The following is a 21,199-nucleotide window of genomic DNA, read 5'->3' as shown; positions in this document are numbered from 1 at the left end:
GGAAGTGGAAAACGGGAGGCGGCTCTTGAAGCTTCCTGACTTTCCAGCTCCATCAACTTTTCAGGAGTGGCTAGATAGATGCATGTGCCAAGAGAGACAACCACCCCAGGTCCATGTGTCCAAACCCCTGTAAGCCAGCCGGGTGGTATGCAGCCAAAGAAATGCTGCCCAAGCAGGCAAGCAGGCAGGCATGTGTGGCTCCTGGCATTCTGGGTTTCATACCCGTAAGGCTTGGGTGCGGTGAGTATTTCTCATTTCCAGGAAGTCTGTTGGAAGTTAGCAGCAGAAAGAAGATGCCTTCCCCCCCCCCTTTACTCCCCCCCCCCTTGTCTTCCCCTTCTTGTCTTTGTAGCTCTGGCCGGGAATGGTTGGATCAGATGGAGTACTGGCTGTACTTGCCTCCTGTGCCTTCCCTGCTTCTTAGCCACCTGGGATGTTTGTACTAGGATTTTGTTGTTGGGAAACTGGACTGCTGGGTGAGAAAGGGCAACCCAAGGAAGGATCACAGAAGTCTCTTCTCTGCCCACTCTTCTCCCCTCCCCAATTTAAGGACTAGGAGCATCTTAGACTGTGCTGGAGGGTTTAAAAGATAACACATTTAGGCACCAAACAATAACTTTTAAAGATCCAGCAAATCAGAAAGAGGAGAAGAAGGGAGAAATTTGATGGTATCTCTTTCTCCCCAACCCTAAGGAGGAAGATTTGCTCTTGCTCCCTTTGAAATGGACCAAATGATCAGACTCTCCCAGGCCGGCAGGCATTGGTGGCAGGAAAATAAATCATTCTGATGTCCAGGGAGAGAGAGGGTGGTGGGGGAGAAAGATCTATGTACAAAACAAGAAAGACTGAGCAAGGAGCAAGAGTAGGACTCCATCTCTGAAACTAGCATCAAAGGAGGCTTGGGTTAGAAATTAGATATAAAGTGGTTTTAGCTATTAACTTGCCTACATCATCCCCTTACAGCTAAGAGATGCTATTTTGGAAAATGTGAGATTTTTCAGTTTTCTTGCTTTTATTCCAAACAAAGCTCTGAAGGAAGTCTGGGTGTGATCAATCTTGCTCACCAAAAGCCTTGACAGCTTCTGGCCCTTAAGAACACATTTCAGCTTCGAGCTCTTTCCAAGATCAAATGTGGCTGAGCAAAGAGGAGAGGAGGAAACGCAAGTAAACAAGGAAAACTAGTCCTTTTAAAGATTTTTTTTTTTTTTTTTTGGCAGTGGAAAGAGTTATAAGACTGCTTTTAGGAAAGGTGCTTTGGGGAAACTGGAGTAGTGGCTTTTGGCATTTGTGTTTAACAAAAATTGTTGAAGGGTTAAGAGGAGGGGACTACAGAAAGGGAGCAGGGATGGCCCCATATCTCTGAGGCTTTGTCAGTGGCTGCGTGGGTGAGCCCTTTCTGCTAGCTTCAGAGGTCTTAATTCAAATACCATTTGGAAGAAGCCACTTTTCTTTAACTATTCAAATCACCCCACAAATCTATTACTATTATCTATTATTATAACTCAAGAGATATTTTAATTAGAATCTCTTTTAAAATATCTAGATGTTGTGGGTGACAGCAATGCTTTTATTGGAAAGACAAAATGAATGTCTTGACTGGCAAGATATGCAAAATCATATTGGAGTTTTATTTTTAAATCTCTGTCCTAAAGGAAGGAGGATGCCTCCAAACCATTTCTCCCTCAGTGGGGATTTTAGAAATGGGTTCAATTCCTAATAATACTCTTAAAAAAATGTTTCTCTTCAGGTGGTGGGTCTCTCTCTCCATCCCACTCCCCACATTGTTCCTTGTTTTCCTGGGTAATTTTATATATTTGTCTGAAATGCTTATTTAAAAAGAATACTTCTGTGTCTGCTCAGCCTGCTCAATTCAAATCTTGAACAACTAAAAGGATGGAAGTGGCAGCCCTCACAAAGACTAGCTATCCAGCCTCTGTGGGTCTGAAATGCACCATATTCCCATATTTCAGCAAGAAGGTTGGAGTTGGGTGGGGGGACTACTGCTTCCACAACCCAATTTCTTTAAAAAAGAGTATCAGGAGTCCCAGGAAAGATGTGGGGGAAACATCTCAGATGTAAGGTGTAAGAGAAACACCCAGATCCCTACAACTGACTGGCTTTTTATCTTCCAAGCTTTTTTCTTTTTCTTAAAAGGTGGGGTTTTCTAAGGCAGCTCATGTAGATCCAACAGGTACCCAGAAATGGTTCCAGTGCCTGTTTCTGAAGATCATCCAAGGAGATTCTCAAAAAAGAAGATAAAGGCCATGCTGATGGATATTTTGGATTGTAAACAAAATGGCGACATTTTTCCACCTCTGCCTCTGAAAGATAAAATCCAGGGAGAAGAGGGATTTGTTGCTCCAGATTCTCAGATGCAGGTGGTTCCTCACTTCCAGCTTTTTTTCTGGGGGGGGGGGGATGTTGATGGGGATGCTGTACTGTGTTTTGAACTTTGTGAATTTATTTCCTGCTCTAAGCAATTATTTAAGTTGAAGATGAAAATAGGGCCCTTCCTGTGCCTCTGGCAGCCAGTCAGTAAGTAGCCCTATCTTCCACCCAGAAAAAGAAAATGTAATGTTTAGCTCCTAGAGCCTCAAAATGAAAGAAATACTTATAAAAATAGCTTTAACATTATTATTATTATTATTACTATTATTATAAATATCCCCATTTCCTTCCTCTCTCCCCCTCCCCCTGGGGCCATAAAAGGCAAATGGGGAGGGAAGAAGGAGAGGAAATACATCCTGAGAAAGCCAAATTCTAAATTCAGAGAAGCTGAGCCTATGCTGAGACTCCAGCAGTCCAGGCAAGGACTCAGGACTCTAGGAGTCCTCTCTGAACTCAGGCCCCTTATTTGGCTGGAGAACTAGGTGAGTCTCAATCTCTTTCCAACTGCCTTGTTCACAGTGGCGATTTTAAAAGCGGTTCTTTCCTCCTGAGGTGAAAAGGACCAGCGAAACATCCACGGGATAGTCTCCATGCTCCTGAGAAATATTTGACATCTTCTGCGTGGACTGGCCCGCTTTGACGCGAGGAAGACGCCGGAGGAGACAGCCGGAGTCTGGTGCCTCTGCCTGGCCGCCTGAGCACCTGGGCAACCCCCACAGCGCCCTGGGCCTGCTGCCTTTGTTTCTCCCGCACTCGACAGACCCTGCGCCCGTGCACGCCTCCGCGGCAGCTGGGAACCAAACAGCCCAGCGGGCTGGCGGATCTGCAGAGTCCAGTACTGCTGACGCGAGGAGCTCAGCTGCCGGGCCTCCAGCTCACTGTGCTCTCGGGGCCCGAGTCCCGAGCCTCGGAGCAGCGGCAGCTAGGCTTCTGTTCTGCCGCCGGCTTTCCGCCCCATCTTCCGCCAAAGAACCCCTTCTGTACACTGATAGTACTCAGAATAAAAACTTTTATTTTTTTGTTTTTTTCCTCAGAATGTGAGCAGCAAGGAATGTAGAACTTTCAACAAATCTAGTATTTTTCGCATTTACAGATTTTTTTTTCAGTTTCGCCGGATGTTACAAACCTAAATCACTGTTTTCAAAAGCTGGATCCTCTAGTATTATTGCATCATTACCATGTTTATAAAGGAATTACCTTTCCTTTTCAAATAATTTTTTTTCTATTTACGCCAATACACTGTTGAACAAAAGGCCAAAGAACCCTTCTGAACAATCAGGGTACAGAATTTCTTTAATATAAATACGAACGGATGGGGATAAATAATATTTAAAACTTAGACTATTCAATGCTTGCAAAAAATATAAATAAATCTGACTGTTCACCAGCATACACACACGGAAAGACGTACACTTAGTCATCCTTGCACAGGGAGCCCCTGCTTCAAAGCGCCTTTGATTTCTTTTCTCGCTCTTTACAAGAAGTGCAATAAAAAATAAATCCTAAAAATAAAAAATAATAAAAGTAATTGCTTCCCCTCGGGAGCCATAATGTACGAACAAATTCACATTGGAGAACTCGGCTAGGAAATTTGTTCATATACCCTGTTTCTGATCAAAGAGTAGAGAAGGTAGAGGGTGCAGGGCCAGGGGCCCAGCGAGGGGCGGGAGGAGATAAATATCGCTACTGATACTGACAGCCATTCCAGCAACCAAGATTGCTACGTCACATAAACTATAAGAAAAACGCATTACCAAAGAAAACAAAACTGGCGTAGAGGATGGGGGTGCGGCGGCGAAGGAGAGAGCAAAGGGAGGGGCAGTAAGAATCTTAAACAACACAAAAGCAAATGTAGAAGGTGGGGTGGGGGGACACTCTCCTGGCGCGTAGCCCCGAGCCCACCATCACAGGTGGGTGAGTTTGGGGGCTTCCTGAATTCTTCCCTGAGAAGGATGGTGGGCTGTAAGGTCCGTGTAGGTGGGGTGCGGTTCCCCAGGCCCAGGCCCGTGATGGTGGCCGCTACCCAGCGGCCCAGCACCCGCGTAGTCCATGGCAGCGGCGGCGGAGGCGTGGGGGAGGTGAGTTAGGCCAAAAAGAGCCGGCCCAGAGTTGCTCATGGGCTCCACATAGCTGCCCCCCACGAAGACGGGGCTTCCCTGTAAGTGTGGGGTCCCATAGCTGCCGTTGCCCTGCAGGCCATGTGCGTGCGGGTCGTAGTCGGATGTGCCCCCCGCCCCGGGCCCCGCCGCAGTGTAGCGCTTCTGTGGGGGCGGCGGGGGCGCACAGCTGGGTAGGGATGAGGGGTAGGATGCGGTGGGCAGCCCGTAGGCGCCCTGGGGGGGTTTGGAGAAAGGCGGAGGCGACTGGGGCTCATAAGGGACGCTGTTGACCAGAGAATGCATGGAGCTGAGATAGCCGCCCGCGCCTGGGGGCACAGGGCTGCGACTCGGGGACTGCCCCCCTGACGACGTCAGCATGCCCTTGCCCTTCTGATCCTTCTTGTATTTCATGCGGCGATTCTGGAACCAGATCTTGATCTGGCGCTCGGTGAGGTTCAGCAGATTGGCCATCTCCACGCGGCGTGGCCGGCACAGGTAGCGGTTGAAGTGAAATTCCTTCTCCAGCTCCACCAGCTGAGCGCTCGTGTAGGCCGTGCGCGCCCGCTTGGAGGATGCCGGCCCAGGCGGGCTCTTGTCCCCCGCACAGCTCTCCCCTGCGAGGGCAGAGGAGAAAGCAAGAGCAGCGTCAGAAGCTGGCCAGGGTCCCGCCCAACCCCAGCTAAGCTCCTCCCTCTGTGTCCCAAAGATCAGGGTGCAGAGGGGAGAGGAGGAACTAGGGGCCCTCCTCTTTCCTGTGGAGAGATATTGCTGGCAACTGGGTAGCTAGTTTTTAGTTCGTTAGTCAGTGAAGATGCAAATCACTGGTTTTGCCAGAGAGCTAAAGACAGAAAAGTAGAACCCTAGTTTTCCTTCCTGGCTTGTATTTCCTTTCTGGATTATTTACCAGTCCTTCAGGCCTCTCAGGCTACAAGCTCCCTGTGGGCAGGTCTCACCAACTTTACTCCCTCCACAGGAACTGGAGTGTATTGCACTTAATATATACTCAATAAACCTTGCCCTTGATCACTAACTGAAAGGCCTAACAGTTGCCTCAACTATCTGCTTATCTACCAAATGGAGATGAATAGAGTGGGATACATTAGTTTGAAAGGTCATCTCTGCACAGAGATCTCATTGAAAGTATCCATATCAGGAGTCGGGTGGTAGCGCCGTGGGTTAAGCGCAAAGCACAAGGACCAGCAAAAGGATCCTGGTTCTAGCCTCCGGCTCCCCACCTGCAGGGGTGTCACTTCGCAGGCGGTGAAGCTGATCTGCAGGTGTCTTTCTCTCCCTCTCTCTGTCTTCCACTCCTCTCTCTCCATTTCTCTCTGTCCTATCCAACAACGATGACATCAGTAACAACAACAATAATAACTACAACAATAAAAAGACAAGAGCAACAAAAGGGAAAATTAAAAAAAAATTTTTTTTAAGTATCCATATCTAGTGGTCCAGGAGATGGTACAATGGATGGTGTTGGACTCTCAAACATGAAGGCTTGAGTTTGACCCCTGATATCTCATGTGCCAGATTGATGCTCTGGATCTCTCTACTCTCACATAAGTAAGTAAGTAAATAAATTCTTCATTACTCATATCTAATAGTGATGGCTAGGCCTCTGCTGGACCTATTAAGGCTTCATGGTCTTCAAACAACCTGCTCAGCTTTGTCCACTAATCTTGTGCCCTTCTGTTCTCTCTGACCCCCAAAATCCTGGTTCTGAAGATTCCCAGATGCTCAGGCTCAGATAAGAGCACTAGCAAGTGCAGAAGACAGGGGCAAAAGTAATCAAGATGCTGGGAAGTCTGAGACCTAGGACCTATCTTCCACTGATGTCCAGTTCCAGGAGGCCCATGTGGTTCTTATTAGGATAACAAGTCCACATCCCCTCCCCCTAGAAGATCCCTGGCTGTCTTCATTGTCCTATAACTGAGAAAGACCTTCCCAGAGGTAATGCAGTCACTCCAACTACTAGAACAAAAAATTTAAAAGATTTAATTCTTTTTCCTCCAGGGTTATTGCTGGGGCTCAGTACCTGCACCATGAATCCACTGCTCCTGGAAGCTATTTTTTCTCTTTTGTTGCCCTTGTTGTTTTATTATTGTTGTAGTTATTGTTACTGATGTCATTGTTGTTGGATAGGACAGAGAGAAATGGAGAGAGGAGGGGAAGACAGAGAGGGGAAGAGAAAGATAAGACACCTGCAGACCTGCTTCACTACTTGTGAAGCCACCCCTCTGCAAGTGCGGAGCCAGGGGCTCAAACAGGGATTCTTACCCTGGTCCTTGTGCTTCCACACTATGTACACTTAACCCACTGTGCTACCACCCAACCACCCAAAATAGGTTTAACTATAGGCAAAGCCTCCTGGTTTGGAGGATGATTCTGGTCTGTTTTCATGCCGTCACATTTCAGGGTGGGGTGGATATCACAGTTTCATTAGAAATGAGAGTCGGGGACTGAGAAGACAGTACAATAATCCAAAGATAATCCATTTCATGGCTCTAAGGTCTCAGGTTCAACCCCCAGACCACTACAAACCAGATCTGAGCAGTGGTCTGGTGTCTCTATCTCTATTTTTCTCTGTGTGTCTCTCAAAATAAATAAACTATTTAAAACAAAAAATGAAATGGAAGAAAGAAGTGAGAAACAGTAGTAAGGGGGTGGGGAACTCAGGTTTACTGTCTTTGTGAAGGTCCTAACTCCAAAAGTGGAACAAGAAGGACTTGCAAATTCACTAGGCCCCATTTGCTCCAGAGGCACTCCCAACCAAGCATGTGCCTTCCTCTGGGCCTTCCTGGGCACAGAGAATCCTGTCTCCTGTTATCTAGAGGTAAGTTCTAGACACTTCTGTGGTCAGGGGAGGGGAAGAGAAGTAAATTCTTAGACGTGTTCCAGGTTTCCAGGACCTGTTGGAGGTGGCTAAGAGGCCCAGGAGCCAAGTCAGAGTACCCTTCTCCAAGAGGCTACCCCTTTACCTGAGCTGGAGCCGCTGGTTTTCTGCTTTGTGTTTTGCCGAGACTCTTTCATCCAAGGGAAGATTTGTTTGGACACTGTTGGTGAGTTGAGCAGGGGACTTTTGGCCCTGCTGGTCTGGGCGGGATTGCTGCTGGCATTTTGAGTTGGGGAGACTGAGGAGGGGGGCTGGGGCACGGCAGGGGCGGGTGCAGAGGCCTGGGGCTGGGGTGGAGGCTGCTGTGGAGCAGGGGGCGCGGCCTGGGGTTGCTGAGGGGGTAGGGGTGGCTCTCCCAGACCGGGGGGCTGGCTGGGTGGACCACTTAGGGTGCGAAGACACACTTCATTCAGCTCATGAGCCTTGGGGTGGCCCCCAGCGCTGGCGGGCGACTGGAGTGAGCAGGCGGGCCGGTGGTACTCGCCATCAGCACCAAGTGCCGCGGACGCAGGGTACGGCTGCTGGCTGGCATTATAAGCAAACCCGTTGGCTGCCTGGTAGGGATAGCCACCGTAGATCGCCGAGCTGTCGTAGTAGGTCGCTTTTTGCATCGCGTTGTTTCAAGATCTTGATCGCACACTCTGACAGGGGCTTGACACCCGTGAGGGCGCACATTGGCACGCCCCCGCGGTCACGTGATACTCCGCCGCCAATGGCTGCCCCGCGCAGACCTGGGGGGGGGGGCAAGAATCGCAACGCGGTGAGGGCTCCTCGCAAATCCATCTTACTCTCAATAGCTAAGTGACATGAAAGCCATAAAAGAAAAAGTGGTCAGCAATATTTAGCAGCACGACTTGGCTCCGGGCACAGAGAGCTGCGCTATAAAAAGCCGCTGGAATTTACTGGCAGCTACAAATATTTGCTTAACTTGCGTCTGGAGTTGGGGGGGTTTTCCGGGGAGAGAGGAGAGTGAGTGAGGGTTGAAAGCCAGATCTCAGGAGCTGTAGTCCAAAAGGAGAAGGCCTGATGGGCTAGAAAGAAGGGTTAGGATACATCTTTTCCAGGGAAGAATCTGGGGTGTCCCCTTCAACACCAGTCCTAGTCTTGCCAGGAAGGCCTACTTCACCCCACCCTATCTTGGGGAAGCTTTAGCAACCAAAAGAAAACTTAAGTCACTTTTTCCCTCTAGTCCTGTATTTAGGAATGATACTTGCCAAATGGACCCTGGCGGAGGTGACTTTCCATCCAGCTCCTTCTTGAACCTCCTAGCACCCAAGAGAGTTATGCACAAATTTTTTTTGTTGTTGTTGTTCAAGTAATTGCCCTGTTGGACTCTACTGGATTTTAGAAGGTGAGGTTGTCAGGTAGGTAGCAAATCTACCCTTATTCAGAGGGGAGTCACCCAACCCCTCCAAATGAGCCTTTGTGAGCAATTAAGAGCAATGAAACCTTAGGTGGAACAAATTCTGTATAGGGAGAGACTGACAACACCACCTTCTCCAGCAAGTCATCAAATTATTCTTCGCTTCTTCATCTTCCTATTCTCAGGCATGTTTCAGTAAGTCACTCTACCTTTTTTCTCTGATACAGAAGGTCCCCAGACCCTCCTGCCTTGAGTTTTCTGAGGTGCTGTTATTCAGGGCAACTATCAAATTCTACCTGTTAAAACATGATGGATTAGAGAGGGGGAAAAAAAAAAAGACTCAACCCACCAGGAACCTGAAAAACCAGCGTTCATCTCCATGACCACAGCTTGAACTCTCCTTCCAACTTAACGATAATAGGTTCTGTCTTAGAAACTGCTATGTAATTTGATGTATGGGGGTCATTTGGATCCGGACGAGGGATGGAAGCACAAGCCATAAAATCCTGCCAGAGTTCCCTGATCTCTGTGTGCCATTGTTGTTGATATTTGTTACTTGGCCTATTTACCTGCTACAGAAACATCAAGTAAAGGGCAATCATGAAAATCTAAAAATCAACTGAAAGTCTTCTGAACCGTCTTATTTAGAAAGCCCTTTGCAGACGTGAAATCTGCATTTTGTTTTGTTTTCAACCTTTGCATATTCAACCTCTAGTCCTTAGCTCAGGAAATTTCCGTGTAAGTTCATATATTCTATTTCACACACACACACACACACACACACACACACACACACACACACACACACACTCAGAATGCTAACCTCTCTGACCATTCCAGAAAGTTGTAAGTTATAATGACAAATTCGTGATGAAATTGTTTACATTTCACAGCCCAAATATGTATACTAGAGTCCTAAAGTTACGCAAGTTTTCCAGGAATAGCAAATACTTTGTTAATAGGGGGAAATTATGCAATGAGTATCTACCAGTGAATGACCATAATTTTTTTTTAGTAATAGACTCCTTTGGATTTCATTTTAAACCAACAATCTGAAAAAACAGACACAATTAATTTTCCAGACCTCACTTAAATTTAAAGCACCCCTTATCCAGTTATTGTGTGTGCTATTGAGTCCTGGAATATTGTTTCTCTTTTGAAAATAGGTAGAAAGCTACATACACCATGAATGAAAGTAAATAAAGGATTAAATAAAACTTAAAACTGAATAACAATTTAATATCTCTGTTTCCTGCTGTATCACTGAAAACAGTCCCTATTATATTTGCCAGGGTTAATATCTGCCATTCTAAATGTTTAATATACTGGATTCTGTAAAATAAAATGGCAGGTTAAGAAAATTACCCCAGACACTTGAACAGCAATATATTAGATAAAACAAAATTAACTTGATTTTGAATGTACAATAGTTCAAGTGACTTGCTGATCCATTATCACAAGATATACTGGCTTTTTAACAAGTTGTACACTGTTCTGCAAAATAACAAAAATGTCTTTGAAAATCAAATTGCATACAACCACCACCATAAATTTATGATATGAATTCACCTCGGAGACCCCACCAAAGTCTTCCCTATTGTTTGAGGTCAACAGACAACTAACTACCTTGGGGCCCGTCCACCCAGCCCCCAAAGTTTGCCAGCCAGCAAAGAAGTTGGAGATTTGCCAGCCAGGAAACTTTGCTTTGAATACCCCACACCCCCACCCAAGCAAGGACTGAGGACAAGAGGAGCTTGCCCCAAAAAGATGTTCCTGGACAATAAACCCCTGGGTGCCAGAGCAGAGAGAGAATGTGTGTGTTGAGGAGGCTAAACAGAGTACAAGAAGCAAACCCCATTGTCTCTCAGGAACATCTGCCCAAATTCAACCTCCTACCTTCAGACTCCGCTCTCTCTTTCCACTCCCACCCCTGCCTCAGCCTGCCTTCACCCCGAGTTTAAGCGGGAACTGGGGCGAGCGTCCCCGCATCCCCTGGCCCACCCCACCCCCTCCTGCTCCCCAACCCAGAAAAGTTGAGGCTGGGCTAGGGGAGAGGGAAGAGGTGGGGGCGGGGATGGGAAAGCGGCCTGAACTCGAAATGTAAGGGTATCAGTCACTGCCCGGGAGGAAGCTCCGGCTTGTGAACTCTTCTTGAACCGAGATTTAAGTCTGCGGCCATAAATCACCGAGACGTAAACTCCGCCATTCAGCAGCGCGCACAGCGCCCGGTCGCGGCCCCGCTTACCTTAACTTGTGAGGAGCGCAGGCTCGGGCTCGAGCTCGGGTAGGGGCTCGAGCTGCCGCCCCCGGCCCGCCTGGGCGGCCCGGCCGGGTCCCCTTCGGCGCGGGATGGGCACGGACCCTCAGCATCAGCCGAGACCGCGGGCGGGAGGGAGACCCCGAGGCCCGGACGCCGCGGCACGGAGCGTGGCCGCCTCGCTGCTCCGCACGGCTCGCCCAGGGCGGACTGGGGCGGCGTGGACCCCCCACCCCACCCACCCTCCCCTCCCCCACACCCCCGCCCCCTGCCCTTCCCGAGGGCAGCAGCCGCGGCCCGGAGATAAGCGCTGGCGCGGCTCGCGCGGGGCTCGGCCGGGGCTAGTGGCACCGACTCGGGTATGTTTCTTATGAATATTACACGCGGAGCAGCGTCTGGTCGGGAGGTGCGGTGGGGGGTGCTGAGAGCGGGCGGGAGGGGAGGCCGAGGCGGCCGGGGAAACACCGGGCCGGCGTGGGGGATGGGGCGACGCGAGGGGAGGGACCGGAGCGAGAGGGGGAGCTCGGGCTGCGCGAGGAGGGCAGGCTCACCCACCCCCCACGGCGCCCTCCCTCTCCCCGCTCCCCAGCGTCACGAAAGTCCAGGAAAATTATGCTAATGAGGGCAAACTGCTCTCACAAAGGGCTCTCTGGCCGGGCTGTATTTCTTTGGCATCTGAGAAACCACGCAACCCTCTGCCCTGGCCCTTTCCAGTTGTGGGGGTGGGTGCAGAGAATCCAGAGCACAGAGTTACCCCAGACTCTGGACAGTTTACATCACCTGTGATTCTCCCCCCACCCCCATTCAAGAACCTCAATGCTTATGAGGCTGGGGGGCTGCGATGTAACCTCTTCTCTAGAGAGACTCCCACAAGAGCCAACTTGGGGGGGGGGTGCTGTTTTGGATTCTATTTTTAGGCAGAAGCTCTGAAGTCCTGGCAGGCAGGGTGGAAGTAGTCTAGGGGACAGGCGTTTGTCTGGGCAGTGAGCTCTGGGCTCAGGTACTCACAGGGGCCTCTAGAATGTTGGGTCTTCAGCTCAAACACGCGGCTCATTTCCAGGGAAAGACAGATAAAACTCTAACCTCAATACCAGCCGACATCTGTGATTTTTTTCCCTACCCCAAATTAGTCTTATGCTACGAATGTTGAGCAGAGGAAAGGTCCTGAGTGTGCTCCGTACTGCGGCCAGTACATTAAAAGGCTGGTCCTTCTCCCTCCTAAAAGCCTCCACGTCCACTTTCCAGATTCACCCACAAGCCCTGCAAGGGTGTATATGTGTTAAAAAGAGAGATGGAGCTTTCATGTAATTCCAAGGTGTCAGCGGCCAGTCCTTCTCAAAGGAAGGTGTTAAAAATATAAGCACTATGTGTAAATTGTCAGGGAGCCAAAGTGTCACCTTAGAGCAAAAACAAAGCCAAGGGAAAAGGGAGAAATCAAAAAGCACTCTGGGCCAGGGTGGCCTCATGCATACCAATGGTTTTTGTCATTTATGGCTGGGCAAGATTTATGACTCGGCACCCAAAAGCTGTAAACAGAGCACAAAACAGCAAACACTTGCTCCTTATGGCATATTGCAGCAGCACAACTTGAAAGGGAGAGCCTGACGCGTAGGAGGTGAGAGCTGGCCGCAAAAATCCACTCAGCTGCATTTTCTCTTCAAACTGGCTCGGCTCGGATGTGGCCTTTAGAGAAAGAAAGCATGGGTCAATAATCAACCCGCACTTTCTCCTCCAAACTGCTGACTCGACTCTCTGGCCGCCTCCCCAGTTAAACCAGCAGCGATGAAAGCCAGCTCTCTGTAAGAACCTGCCAGTTGAGAAAACTGGCCTGGCCAAGGGAACCGAGGGTACCTGGGCGAGAACGGGTTCTGGGGAGCGCCTACCTTTCCAAGAGGGCCTTACCGCGCCAGAAAAATGTGCATGTGGGCACCAGGCTGCACCCGCAGAGATACCAGGGAAGCTGAGGCTAGAGATCCTTCCAGGGCCTCAGCCTATGGTGACTAAGTGGCTTCTCAGCCTTGGATGCTGGCTGCAGTGGAGGGAAGTGGAGCTCCCGCCTCCACACGAGGGTCTACCTCCTGGCACCCAGACTGCCCAGGTTCAGGACTTTTTGCTGCAATCCAAAAGTGCGGATTTTGAAGAGCAAAACAGCCATTGAAAAATAATAATTTATAGGAAATTGAGGGTTTTTATCTATTCAGCAATGGTTTTTGAAAGAAAATCTTGTCTGTTGCCAGTCTTGAGAGCCAAAGCTCTTTCTAGGCAAATTCTATTGACTCACCCGCCTCCACCAAAGCCACTAAGGTTTTAAGTGCCGAGAGGACCTTTTGGCTCCCCCAGCTCCCTATGCTTCCTGACAGATCTCTTGATCATGGGAGCTAGAAGATAATGTTTTCTCAGCTCTAGAGGAATATGGAACGGCAAGTGGGCTGCTGCCTGCCTTCCTCCTCTTCACAGGGGTCTCCTTGTGAACACATCGCAGAGGGCTACCAGCACTTCCAGAGAAGAAGGTGAGAAATGATTGTTGGTGAGAAGAAGCATGTAGATCCCAGAATGGGAGGCAAACTAATAAGAAAAAAATACACTTGCCTGTGCAGGTGAAGCTGGCATGTTGTGGGAGGGGGGGACTAGCTTATTTTCTAGCTGTAATAATTTAGCTATAATGGAGTGACTTTAGCTCTTTTCTAGGAGGAAAAACCAGCTGGTGCTCTATAAATGCAACTATTGGCTTCTTCCTGTGCACACTTTTAAAAAACAGAATCAGCTCAATAGTCCATCCTTTGATATTTATTCTGTTTGCTGGCACTGAAATGACAATAAAGTGATGACTTTAACAAACCTCTATTCCCTCTCTTGTTCTTTCTAGTGAAACTATATTATTTATGAGTCTTTAACTGGGTCAAAAATATGCCAGAACTGGGTCATAAATCATACAAAATGCTGACAAGTAATTGAACAGCAATTAAAGCTTACATTTTATTTCCAAGGGGTGTTTAGAGCACTTGAAATGGCCTCAGTTAAACATGGTTAGCTCCACTGCCTGCATCAGGGGAGGGCAGGAGTGAGCAGTCCTTCTATTCCAGGAAAGTAAATCTCATTCAAATAGGGGAAGCCTGATTTAATTTTTTTATGTAAAGAAAAAAATGATTAGTAAATGGAGTCAAGGAGCAAATCCAGCTCCAAACTCCTTGTAGGCACCCTTTCCTTTGCTCTAAGAGGAAAGTGAAGTTTCCAGGGCTTTTTCAGGGACTTTCCATCCTGCCCCAGCTGCACTGGGTCCCCAAAGCCCAATTAACTTGTCTTTCCCAGTAATTTGGAAACACACCTTAAACTCTCATCAGTTTCTATCCTGGCCACAGCATGGGTTTCTGGGGCTCTGAAATCACAGAAACCGCCTGTCTCTGCTTCCTGTGGACTATCTGCAGACTTCCCTCCAGTCCTTCAGCCCCAAGAGTATCAGCCAGTTGTCCAGTTTTCAGAGCTGGCTGGGGTTGTACAGGGGGTGCCAAGGCCAAGCTTTAAGCCCAAACCCACCTCCAGCTCCTTTCTTCCTCAGTGTCCTCAAAGAAAAAACAAGCTTCCAGGCATCCCATAAACTTGCCCCCTCCCCAATCCTTCCCCTAAATCTAAGCTGTCCTCCACCCCTACCAGAATAGAAGGTGCTCTGAAAACAATGGCACATCCTCCAGGTCCAACTCCTTCAGTCTGGTTGGTGGGAAAGCCTGCAAGCCTGCAAACCAGCGCTGAACAAAGTGGCCCGAGCATCATCAATAAAATGGCAGCGCCACTGCACACTCATTGATTTCCCTCTCCCAGCTGCTCTGGTTGCCTAGGTCAGCCCTAACCTGCCATCCCCAGCTGGCAAGCACCACCAACATGGGAGTGAGCCCCTTTTCTTTCACCCAACTCCCATTCACTCCAGGCAATCTTGCCCTCAGTGCAGGGGGCCCGCCTTGGCTGGAGCAGCTGTTCCGGGACCTTCCCTTCACTTGGGTTCAGCTCCTGGGATGCAAGCGTTGCCCTGCTACGGACAAAGCCACCAGTGCGCTGAAGACTGTGACCCATCTAGTCCCCCCCCACACACACACACACACACCAAGTGCCTCTTCCTTCATACCCCCAACACTTTCCAGAGAATTAAGCTCAGTCTTGGGCACTACTAGGGAGCTTTCAGACGGTTTCAGTTCTAAAGGAGAAACAAAGGAAGAAAGGAGGTGAGGGTCCTGTCCGTGAACCAGGGTCTCCTTGCCTGACCTTTGTCTCTCGCAGCCATAACTCACTCGAGATATGAACAATCAGCGGAAATACCTTAAAATAAATTCCATCCTCCTGGCGTAGCCTCGAGTCCCATCAGCTAGCTTGCCCAGAACCGCTCCATGAGCACTGAAAACTGCAACCCACTAGGAGAGCGCTCTCCGGAGAAGGGGAAGGAGAAGGAGGAGGTGGGTGCGTGGGGGGTGGGGGAGAATGCTCTCACTCTGTAGAGAATCTAGAAAACGTAATCACAGGCGAAGACCGCCTGGGTCTCCGCTCCAAATGCCACAATAATGCGCTGTATTATGTGCTCACGTGGTCATACGTCAACTTAAATCCTTTTATTTGAAATAGGAAATCGGTGAAGGAACTAGGTTTCCAAGCAGAACACTCAGCTGTGGGGGAGGGGAGGCAGGGGACCTTGAGCAGCAGTGAGAAAGAGTTTTGTGTGAGGCAGTAAGGCAGTGGGGAACTCCCCCTTGTCCTACACACACACACACACACACACACACACACAGACCACACAAGGCCACTATCTCCTTTTATATTCCTTTACACACTCCAAACACAGGGGAACAGCAAAGCTGTTCCTATTCTTAGAGTCCATGTAACTTTCTCTATAACCTCCCGCTTACAGACAAGCTAAAACCAGCACACATCCAAGCATTGTTCTCTCCTTTTAGCCTGCTGGCAAGGCCCAAGTCCTGTTTCCAGAAGTATATCCAGTAATGATTGGTTTAGTCAGCAGGCTCCCTCATGGCCTACCATTGTATGGAGTTTGCTAACACCCACTCTCTACAGCATAGTCACTGGAGAAACCCAAAAGGCCCATAATTACCTGACAAAAGGCTAAAACACTTCTCCAACACCAGTTAGTTTTGCTCCATGAGAGTCCACCCTAAGAAAGAGGTTCACTTGGCTTCTGAGTGGTGGGTCAAGGCTTTGCAAAATCTGAGATGGGGGACACAGTGCTCTGGTCACAGCTGTACTTACTTATTTCCTCAGTGTACAGTTAAGTGATAAATGAAAGTGTAGGATGTGGCAGATAAACATATAAGGGGAAGTGACCTAATTGTTTCTGCAAATGAGAAAGAAAAAAAAAAAAACCACCTTTACTGGCATCCTTTGAATTAACCTGACCACTTGGGATCTTGCCAGCAGATGGGTCTGCTCATCCTACCAGAAAACATCCCTGTGCCCACCAGCAAAAACAGATCTGGACCCAGTCTTCTCAGGAGAAACCTGGATGAAACAGTTAATCCCCTGCCTCCATTTCTAGTCCTGCTTTCTGCTTGGTGACCTTGTCCACTGATGCCAATACTTCTTCCTCTTGTGAGCTACTTCTAAAATCTCCCTTTCAAGGTCTCAGTTTTTGGCTATTGAGATGAAGATCCTCCTGTATATTCTTTTGCTTCTATGGAGCAAGTCTTCAGCTGGTCATGTGTCACTAAGTGTGAGGGCTCACTTAGCTGCTGGAGGTTGTACATGATTCCTGCACACACCCCTTTCTCCTGCAGGGGAACAGAATTGGCCTGGTGAGAATGTAAGGCCCTCAGAAGGGGGCCTGGTCATGCGGGTATCCAAATTAGAAGGGCAATAAAAGAGGAGGACTCTAGTCCCTTGGAAGTGAGTCTGGCCTAAGCTGGTGGCAGTATTCCATGAAGTTCTGTCTGTGGTATAGCTGGGAGAGAACCTCCACATGAATTTCCCCAGCTCTGACCTAAGCCACCAACTGGAAAAGTGAAAACCTGTATCTTTCTGGCTTATTGGGGGTGGGGGGTGGGGAGGAGTTGACAGGATGAAAAGCCAGTTTCCAAAAATTCTGTCCAATCACCCTACTGCAAAAAAGCAGACCACAAATATTCTGTACTCTGCTCTCTTGCCAAATATTTCACACTGAATTCTCCAGGTGAATCTAGAGAGAATCTGAAAGTACTTTAGAATTACAAGCAAACCCTACCCCCTAACCAAAATTTCTGCAGAGGCTTCAGCTCAAAGCTCAGAAGAGGCCCCCTCCAGAATTCTGGAGCACAGAAACCCCAGAGGCCATAAATCAATTGGAGAAGTCTTTGGTACTGTTTCAGAAAAATGCTTGAATGCCAGTGAGGCCCAGCGGCATCTCAGCTTCAATCCATGAGCCTCTACATTGCTATTAACAGCCCAGTTAATATTTCAACTACTGTTTAACAATTAACATTAAGACTTAGAGTGATCTGGTGGGATGAGAAGAGAGGAAATCAGAGAAAATTTAACTTTTGGGGTGAAAATACCTTCCCCAAGAGAGACCTCGGTCTGGACAAGTCACCAGCAAGTGAGAGTCCTTCATCACTCAGAAACCCAAAGTTTGCTGAATCCAGGCTACATGCATTTTAAAGCTCATTTCCAAAGAACAAGAATAAAGATGATTAAGTAGTCAGACCCAGACTGGAAAATCCAATTGCCATTCCCCTTCCACTCAGGCCCCCCTAACCTCACAATGGGTAAAGCTGGGGACACAGACCTTGGATCCAGGCCACCAGAGCCCAAATAGGCAGAAAGTTGACTTGGAAGGAGCAGGTGGCCAAGGATAGAGCTTTAGTCAATATTTGCAAGGCTGTTGGCTGATTAGATATAGCCGTACTCAAACACTGCAATCTGATTTATCTGTCAAAAATACACTTAACATTTTTCTCCCTTTAGTTAACTCTGGTGGCTTTTCTACTCAGTGTAGGTAAGACTCTCTAAACCCACTTTTTTTTTTTTTAGGGAGAGGGGGCAGAGATTATAGATCACTATTTAACATGAAATAGTTACTGTGGGTGCAACAACACTATATAAATAGACTTCAAATTCTCTGGAAACATACTGATGTGTATATAATTTCACACACTCTCTCAAACTCCTGTAACTATTTATACACTCAGTGATTCTGCTGTGTGCAGAGATGCAAATTACATGTATACACCAAGCTGAAAATTCCTTGAATGATCCAGCTACACATGATATGGACATACATGGCTGAGAAAGTAACCCAGCTTTACTATTCTTCTGTTTACTTCCTATCTGATAAAATAGCAACAGTATCGAGAACACTGTATCAGCTGCACAGCATCAAAGAATAACATGTTGTCATTAATTAACAACCTGATATCTGTGTAAAGCAAATTCTAGAAAAGATTGAGGTCTAGGGAATAGAAAACAAAATATCAGGAAACTTTAAAAAAAAAAAAAAGTACATCCTGAAAGACGAAACAAACCCATTCCTTCTTACTAAGCTTTTCAAAGCTATTCCAGCAGTTCCCTCCCCCAAATAGGCACAAAATTTATGGATCTTTTACAAGGTAATAAACCACAGTAATTACTTCCCTGCATCCCAAACTAAGAGAACAAATTAAGCGAGAACTTGAAAAGCATTTTAAAGAGTTTTTCCTTGTTCCAAACAGGAAGAGAAACCGAAGAGACCGAAAATCGAAAATCCACATTCCTGCTAGGAATGATCTCAGATCTGCCGAGCAAAGGAACCCCAATACTCCCGCCTTGGAGGGCCTACACATTTGAAATGCAGTAACTTCTCTCATTTCCCCCAAAGAAAGGTAAAAGGTTAGGAGAAACTGCAAGGTGATATTAACCCCAAACCCACAAGTCTCCCCAAAGCCTAGCTGAGACATGGCTACCATTTCTGAACTCACAGTCTGTGAAGGTGCATCAAAGAATTAACAAGAGCGGCCCACCGCAGTGGCCACTGCGCCCATGGCCTCTACTGACTTTGCCCTGCCACCCTAGGCAGTGGCTTATGGGGGTGGGGTGCCTCTAGAAACAAACAAACCCCCCATTCCCTCCCCCACGCCCCAGCACACACGCACCTTGGGTTTCCGCAGCTGCCCCTCCTGCACATTGGTGGCTTTGGGGCTGATTCTTTGTCTGCCGGAAGCCCCTCATTCTCTGCGACCAGTGCAGCTGAAGGGAACCCAGCTCCAAAAACTCCTCTGAAGTTAAATATTGACCAGAACCTCCTTCAACAGGCTGCCACTCGCAAGGAGAGTGTAACCCCTCGCAAAGAAGGCCGGCCAAAAAGCCAAAGCCCAGCGCAGTGAAGAACGTAGGCTCAGCGCTTACCTCAAAAGATGTTTTAACACTGAACCAGAGATGGTCTTCAACTCCCGGCGCTCAGGGAATCGCCTTTTCCGGCATCCGTGTGCTCTGCGGACAAATAAACAGCAGAGGGTGAATGGTAACTGAGAAGGAATGGAGTTGCAGGACCGGCGTTGGAAGTAGGGCCAGCACCGGCGCCACGGTGGCCCCCGGGGTGACACGGACACGGAGGAGTCGCCAGAGCACTCGTCCATGCGTCTCACTCATTGCTTGAAAGATCCCAGCTACAAATGGCCTGAAGATGGTGATTTATTTTTGTAAAACAAATACATACTCCATCTTGACACCCACACTCTCCTTTTCCTTTCTTTTTATGGGGGGCGGGGTGGTGAGGTAGAGTAGGGGAGAAAATGAAGGAGGCGGAGATGAGAAGGTGGAAGAGGCTTTGCTGGTGGCGTGGGCTCCACTGGAAGAGCTCCCCACGCACCGTAACTTGAGGGGAATGTGAATGCACGCTTTATTTTCCTTTGCTAACAAAGGGAAGCCTTGTCTGAGAGCATTCAATCACTGGCTCTTCTGAAACCCACTAATAGTGTTCTTTTCTGTTGGCGCGGAAATCAGACCCCGGTTCAGTGTTCAGTCTGTGGGCTGGGCGTAGTCTAGAGAAGTGTTTTTTTTTTTTTTTTTTTTTTTTTTTTTCCCTCCTGAGTTCATTCAAGTCCTAGGCATGCCACCTCTTGATCTCAGTTGTCTGGAGGGATTACAGCATTGCTCAGCCCTTTTAAAAAAGGCAACTATGGCTGCTGGAAATAAGGAGGACTGGGAAAGATGCTGGCATTGGACAATACCTAATGGTGTGTGGTGTGTGTGTGTGTGTGTGTCTTATCGCTCTCCTCTTGTGCAGCAGCAAAATAATAACAATAACAACAGTGATTATTATTGTTGTTGTTGTTATGCCTCCACATTACTTGCAACCCTCTTATTGCCTGCTGCCTAGTAAATAGTCACACAGCAGTCAACAAATTTGGGAGTGGAGGAAAATGCTGGGGAAGGAGTAAATTTTCATCCGCCTACTTGGGCTTGCAGAAGTTCTGCACTAGGCTGGGACTCAGTTAGGTAAGTGCATCCCACCACTGCTCACCAGGCCTTCATTACCTCTCCACTCTCCAGCCTGCTTTCAACCAGCCCTTGATGGCTATTTGACTTTGGCATAATCCTGCCGAAAGCCCCCAAGAGAGGCTACCAAATAGCTGGCAAGTACCCTGAGTCTTGGAGTACAGCTCCCCTCCCCTCCACCAGCCCCAGCATACAGGACCAGAGGCTGCACAACACCTGCTGACCTTTGCAGCCATGTCACCTGCAGCCCCCACCCTCCATCAGGCACTAAGAACTCCCTGCTGGGCCTCTGGCTCTTATTCACATTTGTCCTCTGTGTCCACAAAGGGGGTGCTCCCTGACTTTCGGGCTCCAGCCCTGGCCCTAAGCAAGGTAGGATTTACCTACTCTGTAGGTTGCCACTCAATTTGGCCCCAAGGGGGAAAATTCACTATGAGACTACCCACCCCCTCCCCCAACACACCCACTGCTTAGTAGTATTGTAGTTATCATGGTTATTATTTTTGCTACTATTTCCTTATCCCCAAGTCAAATATTTATGGCTCCTGTTCCCATCTCATCTTCTGCAATGGCTGCCCCTGGATGCTCTCTCTCTCTCCCTTCCTCTCTCTCTCTCTCTTTGGCTCTTGTTTGTTCCCTCAATCCCTGGGCTCCGGTGATTTATGAACACCGGGAAAATTGAACAAAGCCGCGTGCCCATCCTATGGTATCTCTGCAGCCTTCTCCAGTGTGAATCAAAAACACTAGCAACTGTCTGT

General features: G+C 48.3%; 1 protein-coding gene and 2 long non-coding RNA genes across 11 annotated transcripts in view; 2 read left to right on the top strand and 1 right to left on the bottom strand.

Annotated features, from left to right (window-relative positions):
* Nucleotides 1–2,084: 2,084 nt before the first annotated feature.
* On the top strand, nucleotides 2,085–3,650 carry LOC132539886 (uncharacterized). The gene is made up of 2 exons (XR_009551166.1): nucleotides 2,085–2,378; nucleotides 2,941–3,650. It is a non-coding gene; the product is annotated as an uncharacterized LOC132539886 (long non-coding RNA).
* Nucleotides 3,380–21,199, bottom strand: part of HOXA3 (homeobox A3) — a 47,117-nt gene continuing 29,297 nt past the window's right edge. For 4 of the 9 annotated variants that reach the window (XM_060196048.1, XM_016189923.2, XM_060196051.1 and 1 more), the window contains 3 exons: nucleotides 19,350–19,433; nucleotides 7,466–8,111; nucleotides 3,380–5,101 (listed from right to left, as the gene is read on the bottom strand). In XM_060196048.1, coding sequence (XP_060052031.1) covers nucleotides 4,293–5,101; nucleotides 7,466–7,991 — 1,335 coding nt within the window. In that variant the 5' untranslated portion in view covers nucleotides 7,992–8,111; nucleotides 19,350–19,433 and the 3' untranslated portion in view covers nucleotides 3,380–4,292. The other 5 variants (XM_060196052.1, XM_016189924.2, XM_060196054.1 and 2 more) reach the window with 5 other exon arrangements.
* On the top strand, nucleotides 11,254–19,675 carry LOC132539884 (uncharacterized). The gene is made up of 3 exons (XR_009551164.1): nucleotides 11,254–11,359; nucleotides 18,677–18,826; nucleotides 19,256–19,675. It is a non-coding gene; the product is annotated as an uncharacterized LOC132539884 (long non-coding RNA).

The sequence above is a fragment of the Erinaceus europaeus genome, chromosome 8 (assembly GCF_950295315.1).
Source record: "Erinaceus europaeus chromosome 8, mEriEur2.1, whole genome shotgun sequence".
In the NCBI taxonomy this organism is placed as follows: domain Eukaryota; kingdom Metazoa; phylum Chordata; class Mammalia; order Eulipotyphla; family Erinaceidae; genus Erinaceus; species Erinaceus europaeus.
Note: the sequence above shows the minus strand (reverse complement) of the source record. Positions and strands in the feature narration are given on the sequence as shown.